Raw genomic sequence first — 27,098 nt, 5'->3', positions numbered from 1 at the left:
CAGGAAGTTGTGATGGAGCAGCACAATTAAAGTTGGATAATTAATGCATGTCCCAGGGGTTGATGATGTGTTAACTTTCACATTATACAATAAAATCTGTGGACCCACTCTGGTGACAGGTTCCCTATAGGTTTAGCTCAGGCACACAGTGTAGCTGACATCACAATGCAGTCACTCTGCTACTTTTTCAGGCTGGACAGTGTGGCAAGAGATCTGCCTTATGTGGTGGAAAAGGCAGTGTGAAGTACTGTACCTCAAAAGCAAAGGGTGACATTTTAGATGATTAGACAGATACACACTAGTGGGAAGCAACTCCTTCATTTAGAACTATACTACATGCTAAGCAACTAGGCTGCAATACTATATTTTATGTAAAAGCTACTAATATTGCCATGCAGAGCTGAACAAAAATTATAAACTTAGAAATACATAGCATGTACAGTGTGTGATGCAGGAGGAGAATGCCCAACCAAGCTTACATACCAATGCAACTTTATATATAAATGAACTGAGATACACAACACACACTTCAGTTTGCATATTTGTAGTACAGTATTAAAACAAACAAACAAAAAAACAAAAACAAAACAGTTATTCACAGAGGCCCTGTTCTTACCATGACCAGTTGTTCCTGCAGCTGCTCCACCACCTTCCTGTGGGCTCCAGCCAAGGCAATGAAGTAGAACATAACCAGACTGCAGAGAGGGGAGAGAGGAAAGGTCATGGCAATAATTAGGGCCTCATAATATGTACAAATATTATAAATGTCACCATCTACATCAATTTACTATTCTTCACAAAGTTCAGCAAATAGTTGTGCCACTAAGGACCTGCAGAGGTATGCCAGTTCAGTAATCCACAAATTATGTGTCCCTCTGCTGCACTCTCCATTTTATCAGTGTTCTAGACGGCACATAGTGTAATATTGCTAAATTCTGACATGAGCAGTACAGTGGCGTAGTGGTTAGCACTCTCACCTTGCAGCGCGGGGACCCGGTTTGAATACTAGCCAGGGCACTATCTGCTCGGAGTTAGTATGTTCTCCCCATGTCGGTTTGGGTTTCCTCCCATACCCCAAAAACAAACAGATAAAGTTATTTGGCTTCCCCCCTAAATTGGCCCTAGACTACGATACAGATACTACATGATACATACATAGACATATGACTATGGTAGGGATTAGATTGTACACTCCTCTTAGGGACAGTTAGTGACAAGAAAATATATACTCTGTACAGCGCTGCTGAAGATGTCGGCGCTATATAAACACTAAATAATAATGGAACCTGCAACTATCGCAGATGAGCCACCCGCTGGAGGCAGCTGGACAAGCGAAAGTCCGCCACCCACAGCTGCTGAGACACATGGCCAGGAGGCACTATTAGTTACTGCTGTGCCCAAGGGATCAAGTCCTCATCACTGCTAGGCGACTTGCCTGTATGAGGTGTAATTAATGGATTCAGCACTACAACAACAGAGCCATAGGTAACCCCTAGTGTGAATGAGACCCAAGGGGCCTGAAGCAGCTCACATCACTTATGTGCATTGCTAGAAGGTAACGTATTACTTTACAGATAATGGTACACAATTTTATTATACAAAACCACCACATACCATGTCAGCAGGAAGAATGGAACAGCAAATGACTCAGAAGAAATGACATATATGATCTTTTTCAGGCCATCTGGAAAGGAGTCTACAGTGGAAGGGATAATCTGCCATGAAGTGTTGTAGTTACTAAAAGGTCCACATGCTTTGGATGCTGGTATGCTGCAGAATGAAAGGTAGTGACATTTCAAAACTTAAAATCTGGTAGGAAAAGCACATAAAATGATGCAAATATTACAACTCTACTCACTAAGCGATGCCAAGTCCCACAGGGATGCAGGCGAGGACAAGACCTATCAGTAGAATCACCTGGAAGAAGAACTTGGAGCTGGAGGCTCGGAAAGGCCTTGTAGCTGGCCTGCAGTTTTCCATTAGTGTGATCTGAGGAAACCAAAATGGATGTGAGATCTAAATGTCAGAGTATCAGGTAGCTTGAACTAGAATAGATTTAGCTGGATTCTTATATTCTACTTGATACAATCTGTAAACTCTGAAGGCCATTGCAACTAGAGTACTTGGAATTAAATCACCTACACTGCTCTTTTTTATAAAAAACTTGGAACAGGCTCGGGTGTATGCAAGTTTACTGCTTAAGGCTTTAAAGTGAATCCGAGGTGATATGTATTTCCTTTTAAACAATACCAGTTGCCTGGCAGCCCTGCTGATCTATTTGGCTGCAGTGGTGTCTGAATCTCACCAGAAACAAGCATGCAGCTCATTTTGTCAGATCTGACAATACTGTCAGAAACACGTGATCTGCTGCATGCTTGTTCAGGGTCTATGGCTAAAAGTATTAGAGGCAAAGAAGTAGCAGGATAGCCAGGCAACTGGTATTGCTCAAAAGGAAATGAATATGGCAGCTTCCATATTACTCTCACCTCGGGTTCACTTTAAGGCTGTACCACGTATTCTCAGTTACATGGTAATAAAAAGATCAATGAGCTTAAAGCACTATCCTTTTTGCGTATTTGGTACAGACAGCTTCACCCACTGGCAGAAATTTCTGTGATACGGAGGGTGGAACATGAACATTTGCTTTTATTCCAGTATCCTCAGTTAAACGAGTGCAGCTGGCATCTTTTGCCCTAAATATGATCAACACCTGTGTTTAATCTTATTAGCCAATCCTCTTCAAAAAATAGGGTTATCTCAGCATGTTATACTTTTCTCCCGAGCCTCTACTTAGAAATATTCCCCCAAAAATGTTTTGATAAATGGTCAGAAAATCTAGGAGGGTTGACTAAGGATGACTGGATTGAGATCCATCTGGTGTCCACCAATGCATCACAAAAACTGTCCAACTCAATATTTACATAGAACAGCTCTTTGCTGGGTAGGAGGGATGACCCGGATTGGAGGTAAGAGAGATTGTTACAATCTTAGTCACACATTGTGGCATTGACCTAAGATGCACAGGTATTGGAAAGCCAATCTTGATATCCTAGTTAACGTTGTTGGTATATCTATACCAAGGACTGTACAATTCTGTATATTAGGTTTATTCACTGGTCTTGCACCAACATATTCTCTCCAGACCATGGTTCATCATTTACTACTTCAGGCATGTAAACTTCTTCTGATGCTTTGGAAAAATCCCCTTTCTCAGACAGTAGATCACAAATGATTACCTGAAATTAGAAATGCTGAACTCTTATGCATAACTTTTAAAAAGATATGGAACAAATGCTAAGCTACTCCTGGGTTGGCAGACTGAGTTAATATGGGGCTTTTGGGTGTCAGTTAAAAATATATTTGACTGCCTGGGTACTCTCTCAGAGCATGGGTATTTATTTATTGTATTTATAAAGCGCCAACATATTACACAGCGCTGATACTTATACGAGAGCACTATGCTTTACTATATGATGATAAAAAAAAGAAAAGAAAAAAAAGAAAGATGGATTTAGCTATACAGTAACGTGAACCAAAAAAAAATAAAATAAAAGCCAATCCCTTTACTTAAAGCGGTATTGTCACCATAAAAATCAAATTTCAACAGCAACTGGTCTGAGTGTATTAAGTGATAAATATGCTAATCCTGCATGCAAAACGTTTTGTGCTGTTATGGTTTGGAGTTATCACATACTTTAGGAGCACTGGCCCTAGTGCCAACAAGTTGAATGCTGGGAGTTCTTTTTATCTAGAATATATTCCTCCTCTTCCTTTTATTTCCCTGCCTAGCTGATCACTTGTGTTTACAAGCAAGGCTGAGGTGACTCAGTGATTGGATGTGTAAATAAAAAAAAAGGGCAGCTAATGAATACACAATGAGCAAGAGAAAGGAGGGGAAAAAAAAAAAAAAGAGTCAGGGAGGATATGATGTCAGCATTAGCTTGGCAAGATGGCCACTGCCTAGACTAGGACTTTCTGCTTTTCCTTTGTAAAATTCACAGGAATCATTACGTGGATAGCACAATACATCTGTTATGTAAGTAGAAGTAGTATTTATCTACTTATATATGTGTTTTTTATTTCTAGGTTAGCATGGGTGTCGCTTGTTCTTTAACAGCTGGCCCTTTGACAGTCATTTACCCATCCCGAAGTGACAAGCTGCTTATGCAAATACTGGAAATGCAAGTCACCTTTTCTCCTGAGTTTTCTCCAAGGTAATATTTTCACAACTTGTCATAAAATGCCCTATAAATCACCAATAAGCATAAAAATACTGGAAATAGTTTTGATAGTACTTTTTTTTAACCAACTTTGGGGTACTTTTTCAATTATAAAATGCTTAGAAGTTATTTTAAAGAGAATATATATGAAAATGTTCTTGTAGGAGGTAACTCAGGAGAAAAAGTTAATTGCATATGAGCCTTGGTTTTTAACCCTTTCAAATAATCTGGCCTGGTGATGTGTTGCTCCTACAGAGGGATTCACAAAGGGAGCCATGTATATCCAGCCAAGTGATGTCCTGTCTGAACAGTGCATAGTGAGGCCTCCTGCAGGGGCCAGCAGTTTCTGGATGGATAAGTAACCTGAAATTATGGATTCCATGCATCTCACATTTATCCTCTAGGATTCTAGGTATTTATTACAACTTTTTCCTCCAAGTATGGTTGGCTTTACCTTTTTGACGTAGAATATAATGAAGTACTTTATAGTTGCAATGGCTGGAAGTAGTGGAGAATAGAAGGTTCCGATAAAACAGATGGTCTGTCCATACACAATCTCCAAAACATTCTGCGGGATTTCAAACTCCTGCTGGCCCCACCACTGTGCCGGCTTCCATGCACAATAAGTGACTAGCAGCCTAAACATCAGAAAACACGGCTTAGATGTGAGCTGTTCACAGACTGTAAGGGGATTCAGTAATTTGTCAGTATAATGAATGATACATGTGCTTTAGCATAGAGGAATGTATAGATCAATGAAAATAACATTTGAATATGTACAAGGGATTGACAGTATGTCCTTTAGGTATCACTAACCTGCTCTGACTGCGTCACACCAAGAGGGGTAAAGTGAAAGCAATTTCAAACACAGCCAATCTTACGGTGTCAGTACAACTAGAACTGGTCTGAAAGTGCTTCAATACATTGTAAATAGCTTAGCTAGCTATATGCATTGTGCTCAAACAGGGGAGGTCCGAGCGCTGTAATAACAGTGCAGGAGATTTGGGCGCAGCTGGCACCACCATATACTGTAATAGGATTACGGCTATAGCAACGCACAGTGAGTAACTTCGGCGCCATCAGAAGACGGAGCTGAAGTTACTTTTAAAACACTGTAATTCGGCCTCCAGCAATAGTTGGAAGCCGAATTACATCATTCCCCACTATCCACGTGGACCTGGAGGAGGAATAGTAATAATGCCGCCGGGACTTGTGCAGCAGCAGGATAAACCATATACCGGCTGTATCCCGCACCCAAGTCTCCCGGCAGCAATTTCATATGTATGCAGGGAGGTCAGCCCGCAATGCCCTATATGCATCATACCATTATACAAGGTGATGGAGGGCTGGCTGTGCCTGCCACATCCTCGCACAAATGACTGAAATAAGATGAAAAAGCACTAAAGACTACCCAGACCACAGTTATCTGTATATAAGAACTACACTGCGTTCGCTTTACACAGCGACACCACCTTAGGGTTTTCAGTATCTAAGAAATGTCTTGCAAGTTCATTGCAGTCTGTTTATTGCCATCTACAAGGCTAGATAACAGTGCTGTAAGAACCAAATACTAACCCGCTTTATCTCAGAGGAAAAGAGCTCAATACACCAGGAAGGGAATGAATATGCCACAATCATTCAAGCTAAAATGATTGGAGCTGCCTACACCAACCAATAAGAGCCTGCATTATTCTTTCAGGAAAGGAAAGACAAAACATAATTGATTGCAAGCAGAACTGAAAGGTTAAAAAAACAAAGTGTTTCACTTACCTGGTGCTTCTGTCAGCCCCTTGCAGCCTTCCTGTCCCACGCCAGTCCTTCACGATCCTCCGTTCTCCCACTGCCAGCTACTTTCGATTCGGTCATACCGTCGATTTGAGAGCGGAGCATCGTGGAGGAACGGCGTGGGACAGGAAGGCTGCAAGGGGCTGGCAGAAGCACCAAGTAAGTGAAACACTGTTTTTTTAACCTTTCATTTCCTCTTTAAACATTTATGCCGCGCGGACATGAGCTTCACGTCTGCATCGGCAGCTGCTAGAGCCACAGGGACTTCCCTGCAATTTGGGGGGTTTGCAGGCGATCGTGCGGGCAAATTCCTGTGATTGCGCTGTTACAGGGAGCAGGGGGAGATTGGCTGCAGGGGATAAAAGTTTGCTGTGCCAATCCATACATTACCGCCAAGAATAAACACGATTTTTGTTCAAAAACAGTGTTTATTCTTACATAGAGCTCGCGCCGTGATTTCCACCGCTTGATTGTTAAATTTATGAATTGGTCTAAGTTCCCATTCATTAATTCCCCCGTTGGCAATGTGATTGCAGGTTTCCATTGAAAACTTGCATCACTTCCCTAGTTACAATGTAGCAATACATTGTATCCTATGTAGCGCAATTGTTTGCTACATAGAATTTTGCTCAGCGGGGACATTTTGTGGCCAAATAGTAAAATACACCTACTGACTTTAGGGAGAAAGAAAAATAAGAATATCTATTTTAAGAGGGCATGTAATTATTAAATAATGGGCTAAAAATTAGTGATGGATGTAAAACTGAAAAAAATCCACCTTTATTTCCAAATAAAATATTGTCACCATACATTATACTAGGGATATAATTTTAACGTTGCAATAACCGGGACAAACAGCCAAATAAAATGTTTGGAATTTAATTATGGTAGCATGAATTATTTTAAAACTATAATGGCTGAAAACTGAAAAATAATGATTTTTTTTCTTATTATTCCCATTATAATGCATTTAGAATAAAATCATTCTTAGCATAATGTACCACCCAAAGAAAGCCTAATTGGTCGCCGGAAAAAAAAGGGTATAGATTATTTTGTTGTGATAAGTAGAAATAAAGTTATTGGGGAATGAATGGGAGGAGCGCTGAAATGTGAAAATTCCTCTCATCCATAAAGTGAAAAATATCCACGGGCTGAAATGGTTGAAGAGAGCCCGAGGTGAGCTCATAAAAAATAAAAAAAAGTAGGGCACTTGATCCGGGGGCCTGGAGCAGTGTTGCCAACCGCCTGTAAATTTTGTTACAAATTTTGCGGCCTGTGAATTCCGTAAGGAATTCAGCAGCGTCCTTCCCTCACCTTAGGGCTCTCCCTGCCTCACTCTCTCCCCACTCCAGAACTTGTGTGCTGTGGCATTTGGCAGTGGGCGGAACTTACCTCCATCTCGCTCCAGCGCCGGAAGTTCTGGTGCCGCTGCTCTGGTCTGGACCAGACAAGACTAGCGGCAAATCCATCACTTGCCGGCCCTGCAACGAGACGGAGGTAAGTTCCGCCTGCTGCCAGCCGCTGCACAATACTTAGTTCTGGAGGGGAGAGCGAGGGAGGGAGAGCCCTAAGGTGAGGGAAGGGGAGGACATGGCCCCCCTTCCCCCACAGCTCTCCATCTTCTCTGCGCTGCTCCCCTCCTGCTGGGGGCACACCTGGATACCTATTCTGGGGACATACACCTCTGCCTACATCTACTGGGCACATATACCCCTGGCTACATCTACTGGGCACATATACCCCTGGCTACATCTACTGGGCACATATACCCCTGGCTACATCTACTGGGCACATATACCCCTGGCTACATCTACTGGGCACATATTCCTCTGGCTACATCTACTGGGCACATATACCCCTGGCTACATCTACTGGGCACATATACCCCTGGCTACATCTACTGGGCACATATACCCCTGTCTACATCTACTGGGCACATATACCCCTGTCTACATCTACTGGGCACATATACCCCTGTCTACATCTACTGGGCACATATACCCCTGTCTACATCTACTGGGCACATATTCCTCTGGCTACATCTACTGGGCACATATACCTCTGGCTACATCTACTGGGCACATACACCTCTGGCTACATCTACTGGGCACATACACCTCTGGCTACATCTACTGGGCACATATACCCCTGGCTACATATACTGGGCACATATACCCCTGGCTACATATACTGGGCACATATACCCCTGGCTACATATACTGGGCACATATACCCCTGGCTGCCTGTTCTGGGTACATATACCCCTGGCTGCCTGTTCTGGGTACATCTCTACCCCTGGCTACCTGTTTTGGGGACATCTATACCGCTGGCCACCTATTCTGGGGACACCTATAGACCCGGGGCTGCCTATTTTGGGGGAACCACTGCTGTCAGATCAAGTGTATTTTGGGGAACTACTGCCAGATTATGTGTATGTTGGGGGAATCGCTGCTGCCAGATTACATTTATTTTTAGGGAACCACTGCCATATCTGTATTTTTACGTGAATTTTTGGTGAAATGCTGTAAGATTACATGTATTTTGGGGGTAGGGAAACACTATGGCAAAGCTCAAACTTTCCCGGCAGAGCTTTTACAGCACTACTAAAATCATGTATATTTGACCCCACCCATGACCACACCCACATTATGTTGCGTGACCACGCAGGGGATTTTGTCAGTAAAAAAAAAAATCTTTTGTCACTAAATTTTTAGGTATTTGTCAGTAAAAAATAACGTGAAAGGTTGGCAACTCTGGCCTGGAGGATCAGGTAACCGCAAAAACTACCACTCCTCACTGGCCCACTTTCACTTTTGTCACCTATAGGTCACGATGCTGCAAGAAGAGACTCTGTCTCTCGCAGCGTGCAGGGAGGTGGGGAAGCGGCAGGAGGGAGGCTAGGGAGAGAGAGACGTTTTGAACAGAGAATCCCAGATTTCATTCTGAAATCTATTGGAACTCTGTTCCTAGTGTGTGGCACACATCGGATAGATTCCTGTCAGATTCGACTTGACAAGCATCTGACAGAAATCTATCTGATGGTCAAATCTGCTGCAAATCTATAAGTGTATGGCCACCTTAAATCTGGGTTGTGCTATTGCGCGAGTAACTGTAAAACTGTGCATAGCAATCTTACCGATATTTTGTGAATTTGGCAGTAAGTTATAATGGCAACAAGCAGTTCTGCGGTTATATCTGTTATTACCATTAATCTTTAGCATGAAGTTATATGTATTAATCTACCTTCATGTGCTTTAAATCCCTAGGAATAAACAAGAGATAAATTATGTGATGGGAATAATGGGACTTTTAAAGAGACACTGAAGCGAAAAAATAAAATTATGATATAATGAATTGGTTGTGTAGTACGGATAATTACTAGAAGATTAGTAGCAAAGAAAATATTCTCATACTTTTATTTTCAGCTATATAGTGTTTTTTCTTAACATTGCATCAGTCTCTAACATTTTCAGTTTACACACTACTCAGTATTCGAAATGTTTTTACAGAGCAGTCTTGTGAACTATTGACCTGTCCTCTGGAGAGAAAAAGAAAATACTGTGACTGACTGTTGAGATAACAAGCTTCAGAAGACAGAACTCTCTGCGACTTTGAAAGTCGTGGAGCTCAATGTATCTTTTGCATAGATAACAATTTGAGTTTCTTAACTCTTCCTGTACTGGAAACATTATTAAGCTAATGTTTCTGCTCCTAATGTTTTATTTTTTTAGCTGTACTACACATACAAATCATCACAATTTTTTTCCGCTTCAGTGTCTCTTTAATGGCCACTAAATGTGTAAATCAAAACATATTGAACAGATATATCCATTCCCAGCAAACCAGTGAATAAATTATACTGTATATAACAGAGAGGTACCTCATTAGTTCTATATATGGAGAGTAAATACATTATATGGGTATAGGTGAAATAAACACTAGGACTAATGAGGAACTTACAAAATCATATAACATAACAGAAGGATAATAGAATAGTTAATTTGATACAATGTAACGGGCAACACCTACTTCTTTGGGGAGGGTTTATACAACCTATAGTTGAATAGAGGAGTGCGCCGCCTGGACTGGTGAGTCACTGTGCTGCTGAAAACTGTGCAGGGGCTGCAGACCACTATATAGTTGGGGGGAGACGGGGGAAGTTTACCCCTACAGAAGTGCTGGCCCTGGGTTGCCATGAATACCAGCTGTTGGATTTTGAACGCTGCATGATGTGAAGTGTGGTTGCTGCACAGATGCTGATTATTGCACAACTCGTCTGAGATGCGGTTGCCACCCGCTCAGATGTACATGCCACCACCAGCCCTAAATGATACCAGCTACACACAGATTCCCAGCAGTTCCGACTGCTGATGAACCCACTAATTTCTAGTGTCCATGTTATCGAGGCCTAATAGCCAAAACAATATAGAAAACTTACTTTCGTGGAAATTCTATAAAAATGGTCATTGCCATAATTATTAAAAAGTCGAAAATCATAAGCTTGTACATTTCTTGTCCAACTCGGGTTTCCCAACACTGAAATTAAAGAAAAGCAAAGATTAAGATACATCATGTTATGCTGTTATTATTATTTTATTATTATTTTTATTTATAGAGCGCCAACAAATTCTGTAATGCTGTACAACGTGCAAAACATACAACAATGGGGAGCATAGATACACGAGCAGTTCAACATACTATACAATCAGGACAACCAGTGATACAAGTACCGATACATATAATTGATGTGTATTTTGAATAACATCACCAATGCTGCTAGATGTTCATTTGATTAATTGCACAGAAACAGGAAACTAAAGGGGGAGGTCCCCGCCCTTGCAAGCTTACAATCTAGAGAAGGGGTCCCCAAACATTTTGGTTAGAGGGTCGGGCCAACGTACTTCAGACTGATGGGGGGCCAGAGTATGCATAAAATGATGTAGAAGTCTTTGCGGACCAGACAGTGAAGCATACCCAGGTGACAACCTGCAGTGGACAGCAGTGTTGCCTGATGTGGAATTTGATTGGAAACCAGCGACTGACCGTATCTATAAGGAATACAATTTGTGTGTGGGGGCCCGGTAAAAAAGCCTCAGGGGGCCACATTCGGCCCGCGGGCCTTAGTTTGAGGACCACTGATCTAGAGGGTAGTGGGTGTAGAGCCACTGGCGGAGTAGACACATGTATTAGCAGATGAGCCAGTGAGCTTTAAAGAGACTCTGAAGTCTCTTAAAATTCCGCTTTTTAATTCAAAAATGTGTTAACATCATTCCCCTAACTAAAATGCCGCATCCCCGCGGCTGCACACTAACTAAATCCCCCCAAACTCTCCGAGGGACAATCCGGGCAGCGCTTACGGGTGAGGCAGAGCTGTCTCTCCACGCATCTGTCAGCCCAGATCGCTGCCTCTCCCCCGCCCCGCTCAGTCTTCCTTCACTGAGAGGAGCGGGGGAGAGGCGGAGATACACGCTGACAGACGCGTGTAGAGGCAGAACTGCAGCTGAAAGCGCACAGCGCAGCAAAATCCAGGACCAAGAAAGTCGTGGATTTTGCAAGGGGAGTTTCGGGGGGATTTAGTTAGTGTCCAGCCGCAGGGATGTGGCGTTTTAGTTAGGGGAATGATGTTAACACATTTTTGAAATAAAAAGCTGATTTTTAAGAGACTTTAGAGTCTCTTTAAATTCGAGCGATAGTAAATTATAAGCTTATCCGATTTAGGATTTTCAGTTTCTATAATAGAAAGATGAATGACAGCGCTCCTCTCATGTGGCTCAATTCAATACCAGTATATTAGCCGCTCACCGGACAAAATCCACCTCACATCCAGGTGGGTCTAGCGTTTTTTGTGATCAACCAATGACTAGGCTCTCAAGCTCTTTCTTTCCAGATGATAAAAGCTTTAATCCAGATTCATATATAAAACACAAACTGGGTGTCCCCCTCCTATTACAAGCGGCGGGTACAGCAAAGTTCCGGCGAGGTGAAGCAGATGATAGAGGTTCAGCTGCTTCCTGTCTACACTGTCTCCTTTGTAATTGCCGCGCACTAAACCAGGAAGCAGTGCGAGCGGCATAGAGGAGACAGCGTACGCTGTCTCCTCTATGCCGCTCGCACTGCTTCCTGGTTTAGTGCGCGGCAATTACAAAGGAGACAGTGTAGACAGGAAGCAGCTGAACCTCTATCATCTGCTTCACCTCGCCGGAACTTTGCTGTACCCGCCGCTTGTAATAGGAGGGGGACACCCAGTTTGTGTTTTATATATGAATCTGGATTAAAGCTTTTATCATCTGGAAAGAAAGAGCTTGAGAGCCTAGTCATTGGTTGATCACAAAAAACGCTAGACCCACCTGGATGTGAGGTGGATTTTGTCCGGTGAGCGGCTAATATACTGGTATTGAATTGAGCCACATGAGAGGAGCGCTGTCATTCATCTTTCTATGAACTTTGCTGAACCTATTGATAGCGAACACTCTTATCGAGACTTGTTAGAACATTTGAACTGATTGGTTTGGGGCAGGCGCAGTTTGTTTGTTAAAGTTTCTATAATAGTCACTACAGCCAGTGGCATAACTAAGGCGCCTAGGGCCCCAATGCGAGTTTTACATGGGGCCCCAGAACCTACCAAGGATAGTTGAGGTGTCTGAGGGGTGTATTTAAAGCAAGGAAACAGTTTGTTGAAAAGTTACCACTATGCTATGCAATGCACATATAGAGGTGTTCATTACCAGCATAGTATAAATACAAATCTTATAAGATAGATAAAGGAGGGCCCCTAATGGGTCCCTCTAATCCAGGGGCCCGAGTGCAGTTGCAACCTCTGCATCCCCTATTGCTACACCACTGACTACAGCTACAGTGCAAACTGCATACGATAATTTAATGTAAAGACTTCTATATGGCTGTCTTAGTAGCGTAATGACAAAATTGTGGGAACAAGGTAAAGATGTTTTCATTGAGTCCATACAGACAAGTTGTTTTCATTGAGTCCATACAGACCATAAGCTACTGCAGTAGGTTCTTGGTTACCCAGCACAGACAGGTATTGCCTGATGCTGGATATGTGATTTTTTTTCTACTGTCCCCTGAATATACATTACAGACAGAGCACTAACCACTATTATGTTTACAGTGTAATAACAGTGAAATGCTGGGTTACCGGGTATTCTTTGTAGTTGTATCCACAAGTCTGACAGCCCTGGTCTGAGCAGGAAGTGATTTTGCTCCATAAAGAGATAAGCAGAACGGCAATGCTGGCCAAGCGCACAAACACACACCTAGAAGAAACAATGATTCAGATACAGGAAACCAATACAGAGAAGACAAAAACAGCTTTCCATTCCCCTCTGTGGAAACTTCATCTTTCTGGGAAAGAGCTGCTGGTTACAAAATCAGCTTTGTGTGGATTCATCTAGCACTCAGCAAGCAGCAAAGCAAGAACACAGGTCACAATGAAGCTGTACATGACATCCCCTCCAGCCACTGTCAAGTGACAGTAGCAGCCACAGGCAGTGTGTGCAGAGACAACACTGGATAGGAACAGCAGTTACTATTTACTTTTTAAACAAAAGTGCAGTAATGCATATTATCAGTGTCCCAAAACAGTATGCATGCATATAAAGGGAAAGGTAAACAATGCTTTAGTCTATGGCTAATGCTGAATACACACCATGCGTTTCCGCGTTGGTTGCGTCCGTCGATACGCATCGATTCGATTATTTCCGACATGTCCGATTCACGCTTCGATGGATTGTTAGGTTGATTTGCCATAGTTTACATGGCAATCGACCTAAAAATCATCAAAATGCATTCGGAAATGCTCGGAAATAATCGAATCGATGCGTATCGACGGACGCATTTGACGCGGAAACGCATGGTGTGTATTCAGCATTAGAGTATTATAAGCCGAGGATCCGCAGGATAGCCAGACAACTGTTATTGCTTAAAAGGGAAATAAATATGGCAGCTTCCACATCCCTCTCACTTCAGGTGTTAACCACTTAAAGGGAACCTGAAGCGAGTAAAATTATTTAAAATAAACACATGACGTAGCTGCAAATGAATATTACATACTAACCTCACCGTCAGTTCCTCTCAGAAGCTCATCATTTTCTTCTTACAGTGATTCCTTCCAGTTCTGACAATATTTTGTCAGAACTGAAATATACCAGTTGCTGTCAGTTATATATCAGCAGCTGTCAGTTACAACTGAATGTGCAAGGTAATGTCCATGTTACCCTATGGCTCAAGTGTGTGATATCACAGTTTAACAGTGTCCTGACCAGGAAGCTGTTGGGGGTAATGGCCATTTTCAAAATGGAGGACGGAGAATTCCATTGATCACAGTGGACAAATGGGACACAGGAGAGGAGAAAGAGATTGAGGAGTAGACTACACAGGAGGTAAGATTGACTTGTGTATGGTTATTTTGACTTTTTATTTTCAGTTCAGGTTCTCTTTAAGGACCAGGGGATTTTGCTGTGATCTGTACTGCGTGGGCTCTCCAGCCCACAGCACAGATCACTTTGCAGCCAGGGCAACCAGACTTCCCCCCCTTTTTCCCCAATAGGGGGATGTCCTGCTGGGGGGGGGGGAAGGTGGTGTCTGATCGCCGCCGGCTATCTGCGTTTTGCGGGGGGGCTCCTCAAAGCCCCCCTCCGCAACGATTTCCGCCCTCTCTGCCCTTCCCTCCCTCTCGCTATTGGCTGCGCAGGACGGAGATCCGTCCTGCGCCGCCTAGGATAGGCTTCAACCTATCAGATGCCGGCTATCCCCAGCCAATCAGAGGCCGGGGATCGCCCATCTCCTTTACGGCGCGTGACGGGATCGGAGGCTCGCAGGCTGTTCACGGAGACACCCTCCGTGAACTGACATGGAAAGGCCGCTCGTAGGAGCGGCCGTTTCCATGTAGTACCGACTACGACCTGCCGACGCCAATCGGCGTTAGGTGGTCGTTATGTTAAAACAAACGTGACAGCAGACTGTTGGGAGTCACCTTGCCTACTGTTGCACTTATTATGCCCATATCACATTACTATCGGATCAGCTAATAGAGACAGGGTAGAAAAGGGAATCCTTTTATCCCGGAGTGCAGCATCTGATTGGTTAGTAATTTCCAAAATGACATAATGGATCTACAGTATATAGTAGGCATACTTTATGTAATATGTAGAGCATTCTTTATTTTGGTGAAAAAAATGTAATCTTTAAGACAAAGCACAGCATTCCCATGAACTGTAAATCATACTGTGTCATATGCGGATGTGAAGCATTAAAGCAATGGAATATACACACCTTATCAGTGTAAAGCGGATTTCAAAAGCTGGAGCGTAGTCTTCATATCGAACTATTGCTTCAAAGATGAGAGGAGTGATGAAGTTGGCGATAGTAATTACAATGGATGGGAGATATTCTATCAGAAGGTTCAGTCTGTCTGCTTTTTGAGTACTTGTCTGAAAATAAACAGGCTAAAGTCAGCATGAATGTGTAGTGTATTAATGCAGAAACACAAATGCAATATCAAGGTAACCACGCTCTCAATTCATACATGATGAGCTCACAAATGAAGGAGACGTCCGCTAGTCCTGAGAGCTGGAGGGAATGTAGTGAATATAAAACATTTTTATCTTCTTGCTGTCATTTAAAAATTCAACATCAGGCTTTTCCATGTGTCCAATCCCCCTGCTTTCACAAGCTGTTTTGCCTGATGGGAACAGGTTTATCCAAAACCCTAAAACCTGATACACACTATGCAATTTCCCATCAGATTTTGGGTGGAATTAATAATTTCCCGCAGATCCGTTCTGATTTCCGATAATTTTTGGAATCAATTTTCCTATCACTTCTGTACAAAATCGATCAGAAAAAACATCAGAAATCAGATCTGACCTGTTGGAAGTTATAGATTCGACCCGAAATCTGACTGGAAATTGCATGTTGTGTATCAGGCATCAAGCTGTGTACACAGAAGATAAAAGTCTCTTGAAACAAATGATCTCAATTTGTCAAATTCAATCTGGTGGATTTTTTCTGAGTACAATCGCCCAGTCCACAAGGTGTGTATGAGCTTGTCAGATATTTCTTAACCTTTGTATGAACAGGGCAAGCATGAAGAAGAAGGAAGTAAAAAACAAAAACATTTCTTCGGTCTTTTGCAAGATCTGACTTTTTACTCCTGCAAACTATCTTCTTCGTTAAATTTCCTTTCTTGTAGTATTTTCCTATCTTTTTTCTTGTTATGTATTTTAAAACGTTGATTGAAAAGTCACCAGCAACATAATAAGGTATATATGAATGAGGGGCTGCCATGGTGGCAGGCACCCCGCATGTACTTTAAAGGACAACTGTAATGAGGGGGTTTTGGAGGCTGCCATAATTATTTCCTTTTAAAGAGAACCCGAGGTGGGGTTCTGACAATGCTATCCACATACAGAGGCTGGGTCTGCCTATACTGCCCAGCCTCTGTTGCTATCCAGATCCCCCATAAGCCCCCCCTGCGCTCTGCTATCGCCCATAAATCACAGCCGTGTTGCAGCGGGCTGTGTTTACCTATGTACTGTCAGTCTCGGCGCTCTCCCCGCCTCCTGCATAGCTCCGGTCCCCGCCCGCATCCCTTCCCTCCCCGCTGATTGGAGGGAAGGGAAGCGGGCGGGGACCGGAGCTATGCAGGAGGCGGGGGAGCGCCGAGACTGACAGTACATAGGTAAACACAGCCCGCATAGTGCGGCTGTGATTTATGGGGGACAGCAGAGCGCAGGAGGAACTTAGGGGGGATCTGGATAGCAACAGAGGCTGGGCTGTATAGGCAGACCCAGCCTCTGTATGTGGATAGCATTGTCAGAACCCCACCTCGGGTTCTCTTTTAACAATAACGGTTGCCTGGAAGCCCTGTTGATCTATTTGGCTTCAGGAGTGTCTGAAGCACACCTGAAACAAGCATGCAGCTAATCTTGTCAAATCTGACAATAATGTCAGAAACACCTGATCTGTTGCATGCTTGTTCAGGGTCTGTGGCTAAAAATATTAGAGGCAGAGGATCAGCAAGACTGCTAGGCAACTGGTATTGCTTAAAAGGAAATAAATATGGCAGCCTCCATATTCCTCTCATTACAGTTGTCCTTTAAAACACCCTGCTCCCTCCCCTTAGCCAACATCAATTTAGCCTCCTGGGATCGTGGAGGGGAATCGACCCAATAAAGGACATTGAGGAGCAGAGGCAAAATGTGTCTTTAAATTTCCTGGCGGAGTTTCCCACTAGGCCTCTGATCTGACCATTGAGAAGGATCTAAATTAAGAATACTCATTGGTCCAGATCAATTAACCAATAGCAGAGATCTTAGGGCCCATTCACACTGAAAAGCACAACGATTTTATCGCGATTAGCGTGGTAAAATCAATGTACACGCTCGCGATTCAGAGTGCTCGCAATCAGCACTTTTATAAGCACTGTACTGCGATCACTCCAGAATTGTGAGAAAATGCTGCAGGTAACACGTTTTGCAATTGCCGTTAATCATGAAACACCCTCAATTGGCTGCAATTGCGGCAGTGAGATCACTGCCAAAGAGTTACAATTATGCTAGTGCTTTAAAGAGGAGCGGTCAGCCATACTATCTCAGGAAAAAAACCAAATACATATACAGGTCCTTCTCAAAAATTAGCATATTGTGATAAAGTTCATTATTTTCTGTAATGTACTGCAGCGTTTTCTGCCACACTTTTTCCTTCCCACTGAGGTGCCTTGATACAGCACTCTGGGAACAGCCTATTCGTTCAGAAATTTCTTTCTGTGTCTTACCCTCTTGCTTGAGGGTGTCAATGATGGCCTTCTGGACAGCAGTCAGGTCGGCAGTCTTACCCATGATTGCGGTTTTGAGTAATGAACCAGGCTGGGAGTTTAAAAGCCTCAGGAATCTTTTGCAGGTATTTAGAGTTAATAAGTTGATTCAGATGATTAGGTTAATAGCTCGTTTAGAGAACCTTTTCATGATATGCTAATTTTTTTGAGATAGGAATTTGGGGTTTTCATGAGCTGTATGCCAAAATCATCAATATTAAAACAATTAAAGGCTTGAACTACTTCAGTTGTGTGTAATGAATCTAAAATATATGAAAGTCTAATGTTTACCAGTACATTACAGAAAATAATGAACTTTATCACAATATGCTAATTTGTTGATAAGGACCTGTATAAGTAGATAAATACTTGCTCTGCTTACATAACACATGTATTGCACTGTCACGTTTTGATTTTAGTGATTTTGCTACAGAAAAAAAAAATCCTTAGCAATTCCCATTTTAAGTGTGGCTATTTTGAAGCCAATTCTGATGTCATTTTCTCCCTTAGTCTCCTCTGCCTGATTTGCCTGTCCTTCACTATAGAAAGTGCATTGTCTCAGCATGAGAAATAATGGCCAATCAGAGAGGAACAGATGTGTGGGAGGGGAAAACAGGAGGGAAAGATACTTCAGCCAATCAGGCTGCATTAGTGAAGTCTGAGGAGAAGTACAGAAACAAAAAAGGACAACCCAGCATGCACTGCAACTTCCTTTTTGTGTACCAAATAAGAGTCAGGTAGTGATCATTTATCAACAAGAAAAGTAATAATGATTTTAACTTTTGGATTGCCTGGTTAGCATCCTTATCATGAGAATCACCCGCTAATCGCCTTAGTGTGATATTTTTTGTAGGGGCTCTCTGACTAGTGCTGTGGCTGTAGTGTGATGTGGACAGTAATTGCTCTTCAATCAAGATATGAGAAAAAGTTCAGGATGGAGCCTGGAAGAACAGATCAGGCTAACTTGCAATCTCGTGTGACACCTGAAAAAACCTCGAGCAGTGGTGTACATCATAACCCTCTTCTAATAAATAAAAAATATCATGACCGCTCCATGCTTTTACACAAGTGTAACTGGATACTTCCTGCCTCCAGCAACAGCCATGCTGAAGCAAAGAGGTGATAATTGATGTAAACCAGATCTAGCTAGTATGCCAGAAAACACTTCTGAGCTGCAAACATGATCTGGAGAGTGAATTAGGCAATAATTGTCTGCCAGAGGGACAACACAGCACTTCAGCAACATGTAGAGCTTTTCTTTGTGTTCCAGAATCCATTACAAGATTGCTTGTAAAAGTTATGACTTGCTAATATCAAGCAATAATGTTTTATTGCACACTCACTCTCAGATACTGTTACACTGTCCTATGCAGGCTGTTTTTTTTCCTCAGAGAAAAAGGGGAAAAAAGTATCTGTCTCTGATCCTTAAATCACAACCTGTAATGAGAAGTAGACGCAACTACTGGCTCCCCAAAACAAGAAAACAAGGGTGCGCTCCTATGGTGCATTAACTCTTTATTCTCCAATCTCACGCTAAAAACAATTGCACTTACAGTGTGTGTGCAAGTATTGCACATGTAGGGGGCGGCCAGCGAGTAACTCCCACCTCCTGAGCCTGGCCAGGGCTACAAGGATCCGTGCGCGATGGAAGGCAAGTGGACAGGGATCAACCGCTGGCTCCTACTCCTGTCGGCAAGCCGTCTTGTCGTCACTACGCGTTTCGGCGCTTAGCCACGCCTTCTTCCGGTCCTGCCACGGGCTGGAGGAAGCCCCAGGTAAGTGGATGCGGATTTTTATTTTTTTTTAATAGTCCCTGAACCTTCCCTTTAAGCAATGAGCTCCAAATCTTTCAGGTTGGAGGATCTTCTTGCCATCACCCTGATCTTTAGCTCCCTCCACAAATTCTCAATTGGATTCAAGTCAGGACTCTGGCTGGGCCACTCCAAAACGTTAATGTTGTTGTCTGCTAACCATCTCTTCACCAATTTTGCTGTGTGTTTTGGGTCATCGTCATGCTGAAATGTCCACTGGCGCCCAAGGCCAAGTTTCTCTGCAGACTGCCCGATGTTGTCATTGAGAAACCTCATGTATTGCTCTTTTTTCATGGTGCTGTTTACTGTTATTAGGTTAGCTGGTCCATTGGCTGAAAAAGACTCCCAAAGCATTAGGTTCGCACCACGTTTGACAGTGGGGATAGTGTTCTTTGCGTTGAAGGCTTCTCCTTTTCACACCAAATGAAGGAAACATGATTGTGACCAAACAAGTTTTTATTTCATCTGACCATAACACAGAAGAAGACCAGAAGTCTTCTTCTTTGTCCAGATGAGCATTCGCAAAGGCCAAGCGAGATTTTGTGTGCCATATCTGGAGAAATGGCGTCCTCCTTGAGCTGCATCCGTGGAACCCAGCAGTGTGCAGTGTCCATTGGATTGTCTGCCTTGAAACATTGTCACCAGCAGAGCCCAGATTTACCAGGATGGCCTTGGTGGCAATCCTTGGATTCTTTTTCACCTCTCTCACAATCCTCCTGGCCCACACAGGTATCACTTTTGGCTTCTGACCACGTCCTCTGAGATTTCCTACAGTGCTGAACATCTTGTATTTTTCCATAATACTTTGCACTGTAGCCACTGGAACTTGAAAACATTTAGAAATGGCCTTGTAGCCTTCTCCTGACTTGTGAGCAGCCACAATGCGCAGCCGCGGGTTCTCACTGAGCTCCTTTGTCTTAGCCATGACAGTCCACAAACCAACTGCAGAGAGCTCCTGTTTTTCACCTGTTGAGTTGTTTAAAACAGCTGTTCCCAATTAATCTGGGTAATTAGGATGCTTTAGAACAGCTTGGACTATTTGGAATGGTATAGAACTTTGGATTTTCCCACAGACAGTTTGCGAAGAGTATGAATAATTTTGGACTAGACACTTTGTGCTCAAATGTAAATAAAAGCTGAGAAATGTTTTTTTTCCCACAATAACTCCTCTTGTGCATCGTCTGATTATCTTTTGTTAGACAACTATGTCCTTTTTAGTCAAAAAATTACTTGCTGGTTGAATAAAATTAACTTTAAGTCAAAATTTGCCAGGGGTATGAATCATTATGGGCAGCACTGTACATATAGACCTTCACAACTGAGTAAGGCTGTTCTATTTTTGGCTCAATAAACCACATTTATTTAATTATCAAAAATCTGACCACAGGTGAAGCATCTGTACTTATTTGCCATGTCTGTGCCCCAGATATTAGCAGTGGCAAGTTCATTAGTTATCTAAATTGAAGCCACTAGGTTACCTGCCTTTTAGGGGTGTAAATGTGGACATACACTTGTAGATGTCCCAAAAAGATAGATCCCTCTCTGGTCAGAATTTGATGAGAGAGGCATCTATTCTTTCCACACACTACATATATACTAAATATATTTAAAGCGGACCCAAACCAAACTTTTTTTAATCCAAAATATTTAGTTGCACCACTCTGACACATACAAAGATAATAACACTCCTTCAAGCCTATGAGCATTTCAGTGCATGCTTTTCACCCTTCTCTTTTCATAACTAGGGTTATACAGGTGGCAGCCATTGGCAATTCCTCCTTTGCTGGACACCATCTACTCCACCAGTTTGCCGGATTATGTCCCGGCAATATGAAAGGAAGGGAGGGGTTCCTCCAATAAATGTTAAATATTTTATATTTGTCATCATGCAGCTGAAAAAAGGCTGCTATTTATTATTATAATTTAGAAAATAGATTTTATTTCTGAAATTTTTAATTTGGATCCACTTTAATAGATTTCCACATACATGACCAATATGTCACGTGTCATTACTCACAGCGCTTGTGTGCTCTTGTGAATAGCTAGTCGCCAAGTAGATTGCATAAAAGCAGACACCCAACACTGAAATCACGATGATATTCAAAAAGAAACGTAAAGAATAAATTCTGATGGTCTCTTTTCTTGTTCGCTTCTCTTTCCTCTGCCGTATTCTTTCTTCTGCCAAGTCTGTCTGCAAATACAACACAAATATAACTAATATTGTTCTGGGAGGTTCGGTAGATGAATTTCAAGTTTGAAAACCCAGTAAAAAAAAGGAGACAAAAAGAGCACCAGGAGCGCCAATAGTGTAGTATTTCTGGGAAATGTAAAGAAATAACACTCACAAACATGGGTTGCTATGGGCAACCAAAATTTCGGGCATGTGAAGAAGGACCGTCTCCACTCGGTTATGATGACTCAACATGGGTTGTGCTCCAGGAAAAAAATCAAAAGGACCACTGGATTTAGGTCACAGAGGTAACCCCTGGGACAGGGGAGGAGACAATACAAGATGGGAGGAGGCGCTGCAACTGTTACACGACATGTAGTGAGGTAAGTAATAGGAACAGTCTTACCTCGTGATAAGGAGGTTAAAAGATTTGTATTGTAAGACACCAATAAAAAAAAAGACAACACGTTTCACAGGACCTGCCCGCTTCCTTAGGTCAACACGAGACAGTGTCTAAACTGTGTCTCTGTTTCAGAGCGCCAAAGCAGGCAGGTTCCATGAAACGCGTTGTCTTTTTACTGGTTAACAATAAAAATTCAACCTCTTATCACGAGGTAAGACTGTTCCTATTACTTACAGTACCTCTACTCACTGCATATTGTATCACTATTGGGTCGCCTACTCCCAGCTTGCAACTAATGATTTTATGTTATGCTTGGAAACAGATCACTGTCCACATCCCTTAGAACATTAGCAAGTAATGTTTTACCATGTACCAGACCAACACAGAGGAAGTGACTAAAGTTATATTAGACAGCTGAGAACAACTAGATGGAGTAACAGCCATGTGAGAATTGTGGCCAGTGAGTTCCAGTAATGCTTTACTCCTCTGTAGGAGGAAGGCAGTACAATCAAGGTGTGATAGACTGTCAGTAACTAAAGTGGGGTGGCAGAAATGGGAGGGATATCTGCAGTAGACTTGTTGCTGGAGTTTAGTTGGGCTTTGAAGTATTTTCATTCATCAAGATTACATACATTTAATTCTGCACTGGAGTAGAGCCTAGCTATAGTCAGTCAGTTGGGAGACAATGTGGAGTGGGCAGGAGTAATGATTTTGTAGGGTTTACCTGTGCTTCCCTTGCTGCAATGCAGAGAAAAAAATGCTTGGAACTTCCCGTTATCAATTAGGAGCATTGTTGCATATGTGCCTAACTTTAAAGGGAACCTGAATCGCGAGGTACATGGAGGCTGCCATATTTATGTCCTTTTAAAACCATACTAGTTGTCTAGCACCCTGCTGATCATTCTGACATCAGTAGTGTCCCAATCACGGACCTGAAACAAGCATGTAGCTAATATGGTCAGATTTTTGTCAAACATCTGTTCTGCATGTCCGTTTAGAATCTATGGCTAAAAGTAGTGCAAAACAAAACATTTATTACCGTTTCAGCAGGACTGGCAGGCAACTAGTATTGTTTAAAATGAAAAGTCAGCCTCTATATCCCTCTCACTTCAGATTGCCTTTAAAGGTTCATATACACTTGAAACTGTTGTCATCCAGAAAACCATGCTGTTTGAGGACCCTTTCACACCGGCTGCGTTCCATGTGGTTTTTGAAAAGACTTGCGATTTTCCAAACGCAAGTACATTAAAGTTACAATTGGAATCGTGGGAATGCATTCATACTAAATGCATTTCAGATTTTCTGCTGCATTTTTCCTGCGTTTTTGATTGAGGCCAACATAGTAAAAATAAATAAATATCGCTAAACGCAAACAGAGTTTTCATTTTGTGTTTGTTATTTTTGGTGGGAAAGAGCCCTGACTTGTGGCAAAGCAATGTGCTGAGTTCTATGAAGAGCATAGGGGGCAGATGTGCATGACTAAGTTGCCTGCACCTGCAACAATAAACAGCAGTAGCAATTTGGCATTAATTCTCTGCCTAGCTTATTGATGAGTTGTCATCAGGCATAAGCAACACCTGTACACACTTGGCAGAGGTGCAGAAACAATCCGGAATAATCATTTTAGGCAACCCAAGTTGTGAGTGAGTAATGGTTTTAAGCCACTACTCTTTCCATATTGAGAGATTTTAGCATGTCACTGCACTGTCCTAAGTATTTACACAACTATGGGAGGATAAGATGAAACAACAAGTTTCAGGGAAGTTCTAACAAAGTATACACTGAACCTCCAAGGGATTTTTCTTTTTTCTATTTCCTCAAGTTGAAGTTCACTTTAAAGAGTAGCAGTAACATCTCAGTAACTTGAGCTTAGTTTTCTGGCAGTCATTGTTCTATTGAAGGTCAAGCAGAACTTTTTTCCCGTGACTACATAAATTTGAAAAGCAGGTTCTACTGATAAGAGTGAATACAGAAAAGACACAATAACACCAAGTCGCTTACTTTTAACTCGTGCTGAAGACTGCTGTGCTTGAGCTGAGCGCAATACTGATCCGTAATGCAGAAATCCCAGCCGGCAAATATCTTGTTACAGAAGCTCTGAAAGCGGTCTTCATCATGCACCAGGCTCTGCTTAAACCCTTCCACTGCCCTGGAAATGACAATCAGGTTATTCTGATGTACAATCTCACAGAAGGCCATTTAAAATGTGGTGATAAGCTGATTCAAATAAAAGTATTTCTGGTACAGAAGCGAATGGTTAAATTTATAAAGAAATATAAATAATAAAAACATGAAATAACTGCCACTTTTTAGTTTCATGGATCTTTAATAAAAAAAAAAAAAAAAAAAAAAAAAAAAATGAGAACATACAATACATTGTCAGCTTTAGTTGAAGCAAACTGACAGGCATTTCTTATTAGAAGTTGTACGTGACCTTTTGAATTATCACATGAACAGTCCTTATTATGTAAGCCATAGGGCCTAACGGTGTAATAGGTTTTGGGTGTAACTGACCATCCAGGTGGAACCATTTATGGACAGAAGTCTGGATTCACAACTTAAGGCTATATTTTTGACTTTTATCAATTTTGATCTGTGCTGGAGGCACTTCTAATAAATCAATATTAAAAGTAGCAAACTATCTTTTTAGCAGTAAGGCCTCGTTCACATCATTTAGCGCAGATGGCTGTGCGATCGGAACGCAACGCATACGATCGCATGCCATCTGCACTACTGTGCTGCAGATCCCATTCATTACAATGAATGGGATCTGCACTGCGATTCCCGAAAATGCATGCAGCAGTGCGATAGCGCATGGCGTTGCTGTATAGCGCATATGATAGGAACGGTAGAAGGGCTGTCTATGCCCTTCTACCGTTCTTGTGTGTCGCACATTATGCGCGCTGCCAAAATGCGCATGGTAGCGCGCATAGTCTGAACGAGCCCTAATAAATGTAAGGTTTTATGATGTGAGTCTAGCACAATATTAAAAGTGTAAACATGATATACAGGCAGGTCTGTGGTTTGGCATACATGAACAATGAAAAAAAAAAAAGTAATCTTCTTTGTACCAAGAGTAAAGAAAATTGTAGGGAGAAAATGTTGGCGGCTGGAAAGTAGCCAGGTGGAAACAGAGAATGGACAGACCCAGATCATGGATCCTCTCACAAAAGGTATACAGGTATTTACTACAAGTCTTCTAAAAGAAGGGATATTGTATGAGCTTTAAACCATCAGAAGATATAGTTAAACCTTGTTGGAAGTGACTGCGTATGAATGAAGTTCATGCATTTTCAAATTTGGATACGTTGTTAATTGCTTTGTTTTCTAAAAGAATAACACTGACCATACATCTACTGACATTGCAGCCCGAATTGGATGAAAATCAGTGCCGTAACAAGCATGCCCAATCGACAATTTGGTGCAAAGACTCTGCCCAACCTTAGTTTACTTAGTTCGGTAGGCGGCCTTTCATGCAATTGCAACAGTTTGTTTTGTGGCAATAATCATCCCTCTAATAAGGGTTTACCCATTTCTCCATCACTGCAACTTTGAAAATTTTTTGCAATAAATAAACTGCAGATCATTAATTTAGTGCACCTGTGTTAAAGGATAAAAGCACTGGCTGTGCTTCTCCTAGGTGATATACCGTATTTTTCGCCGTATAAGACGCTCCGGAATATAAGACGCACCCAGGTTTAGAGGGCAAAATCCAGAGAAAAAAAAAAAGTACTAAACCTGGTGCGTCCATATTCCAGGAGTGTCTTGTACATGTTACCCCTTAAATGGTAGCCTCCTGTTTACCTCAGGTGTCCTCCAGTCTGCCCAATGCCTCCTCCAGTCTGCCCCATGCGTCCTGCAGTCTGCCTCATGCCTCCTCCCGTCTGCCCCATGCCTCCTCCAGTCTGCATTATGCCTCCTCCAGTCTGCATTATGCCTCCTCCAGTCTGCCCAATGCCTCCTCCAGTCTGCCCAATGCCTCCTCCAGTCTGCCCAATGCCTCCAGTCTACCCCATGCCTCCTCCAGTCTGCCCATGCCTCCTCCAGTCTACCCCATGCCTCATCCAGTCTACCCCATGCCTCATCCAGTCTACCCCATGCCACCTCCAGTCTACCCCATGCCACCTCCAGTCTACCCCATGCCTCCTCCCAATCTACCCCATGCCTCCTCCAGATTGCCCCATGCCTCCTCCAGATTGCCCCATGCCTCCTCCCAGTCTGTCCCATGCCACCTACTGTCTGCCCCATCACCTACCAGTCCCCACTCAGGTCCTGTGTGCGTCCTCCTTTCTCCCCATGTCTCCTCCACCATGTCCCCCGCATGTCTGCGCTTCTGTGCCCGGCTTCCCCCGCGTGCTGTCTAGCCCCCGCTGTGTGCTGCCTTCCACCCCCGTGATATCTGGCCCCAGCTGTGTGCTGCCTCCCCCTGCGTGATGTCGGCGCTTCTGTGCCCGGCTGCCCCCGCATGCTCTCTGGCCCCCGCTGTGTGCCCGGCTCGTGCTGCCTGACCCCCGCTGTGTGCTGCCTCCCCCTGCGTGATGTCTCTGCCCCCCCCCCCGGGTGTTTAGCGGCAGCTGCTTACCTCCTCCTTCATGCCCGCGAGGACTGCAGACCTCCGTCTTCTGTGTGCGGCTTCCTCTAGTGCCGGGCTTCTAATGACGCGTGACGCGTCATTAGAAGCCCGGCACTAGAGGAAGCCGCACACAGAAGACGGAGGTCTGCAGTCCTCGCGGGCATGAAGGAGGAGGTAAGCAGCTGCCGCTAAACACCCGGGGGGGGCAGAGACATCACGCGGGGGGAGGCAGCACACAGCGGGGGTCAGGCAGCACGAGCCGGGCACACAGCGGGGGCCAGAGAGCATGCGGGGGCAGCCGGG

At 43.1% G+C, this 27,098-nt stretch overlaps 1 protein-coding gene across 1 annotated transcript in view; it reads right to left on the bottom strand.

Annotated features, from left to right (window-relative positions):
- Positions 1-27,098, bottom strand: part of TMC7 (transmembrane channel like 7) — a 90,722-nt gene that overhangs the window by 5,752 nt on the left and 57,872 nt on the right. The window contains exons 7-15 of the mRNA XM_068244748.1: positions 24,224-24,371; positions 21,667-21,840; positions 15,297-15,454; positions 13,162-13,279; positions 10,444-10,541; positions 4,675-4,858; positions 1,859-1,989; positions 1,615-1,770; positions 617-695 (exon numbers count right to left, since the gene is read on the bottom strand). Of these exons, the coding sequence (XP_068100849.1) occupies positions 617-695; positions 1,615-1,770; positions 1,859-1,989; positions 4,675-4,858; positions 10,444-10,541; positions 13,162-13,279; positions 15,297-15,454; positions 21,667-21,840; positions 24,224-24,371 (1,246 nt within the window). The remainder of the gene's footprint in view (positions 1-616; positions 696-1,614; positions 1,771-1,858; positions 1,990-4,674; positions 4,859-10,443; positions 10,542-13,161; positions 13,280-15,296; positions 15,455-21,666; positions 21,841-24,223; positions 24,372-27,098) is intronic.

The sequence above is a fragment of the Hyperolius riggenbachi genome, chromosome 7 (genome assembly GCF_040937935.1).
Source record: "Hyperolius riggenbachi isolate aHypRig1 chromosome 7, aHypRig1.pri, whole genome shotgun sequence".
NCBI lineage: Eukaryota > Metazoa > Chordata > Amphibia > Anura > Hyperoliidae > Hyperolius > Hyperolius riggenbachi.
Note: the sequence above shows the minus strand (reverse complement) of the source record. Positions and strands in the feature narration are given on the sequence as shown.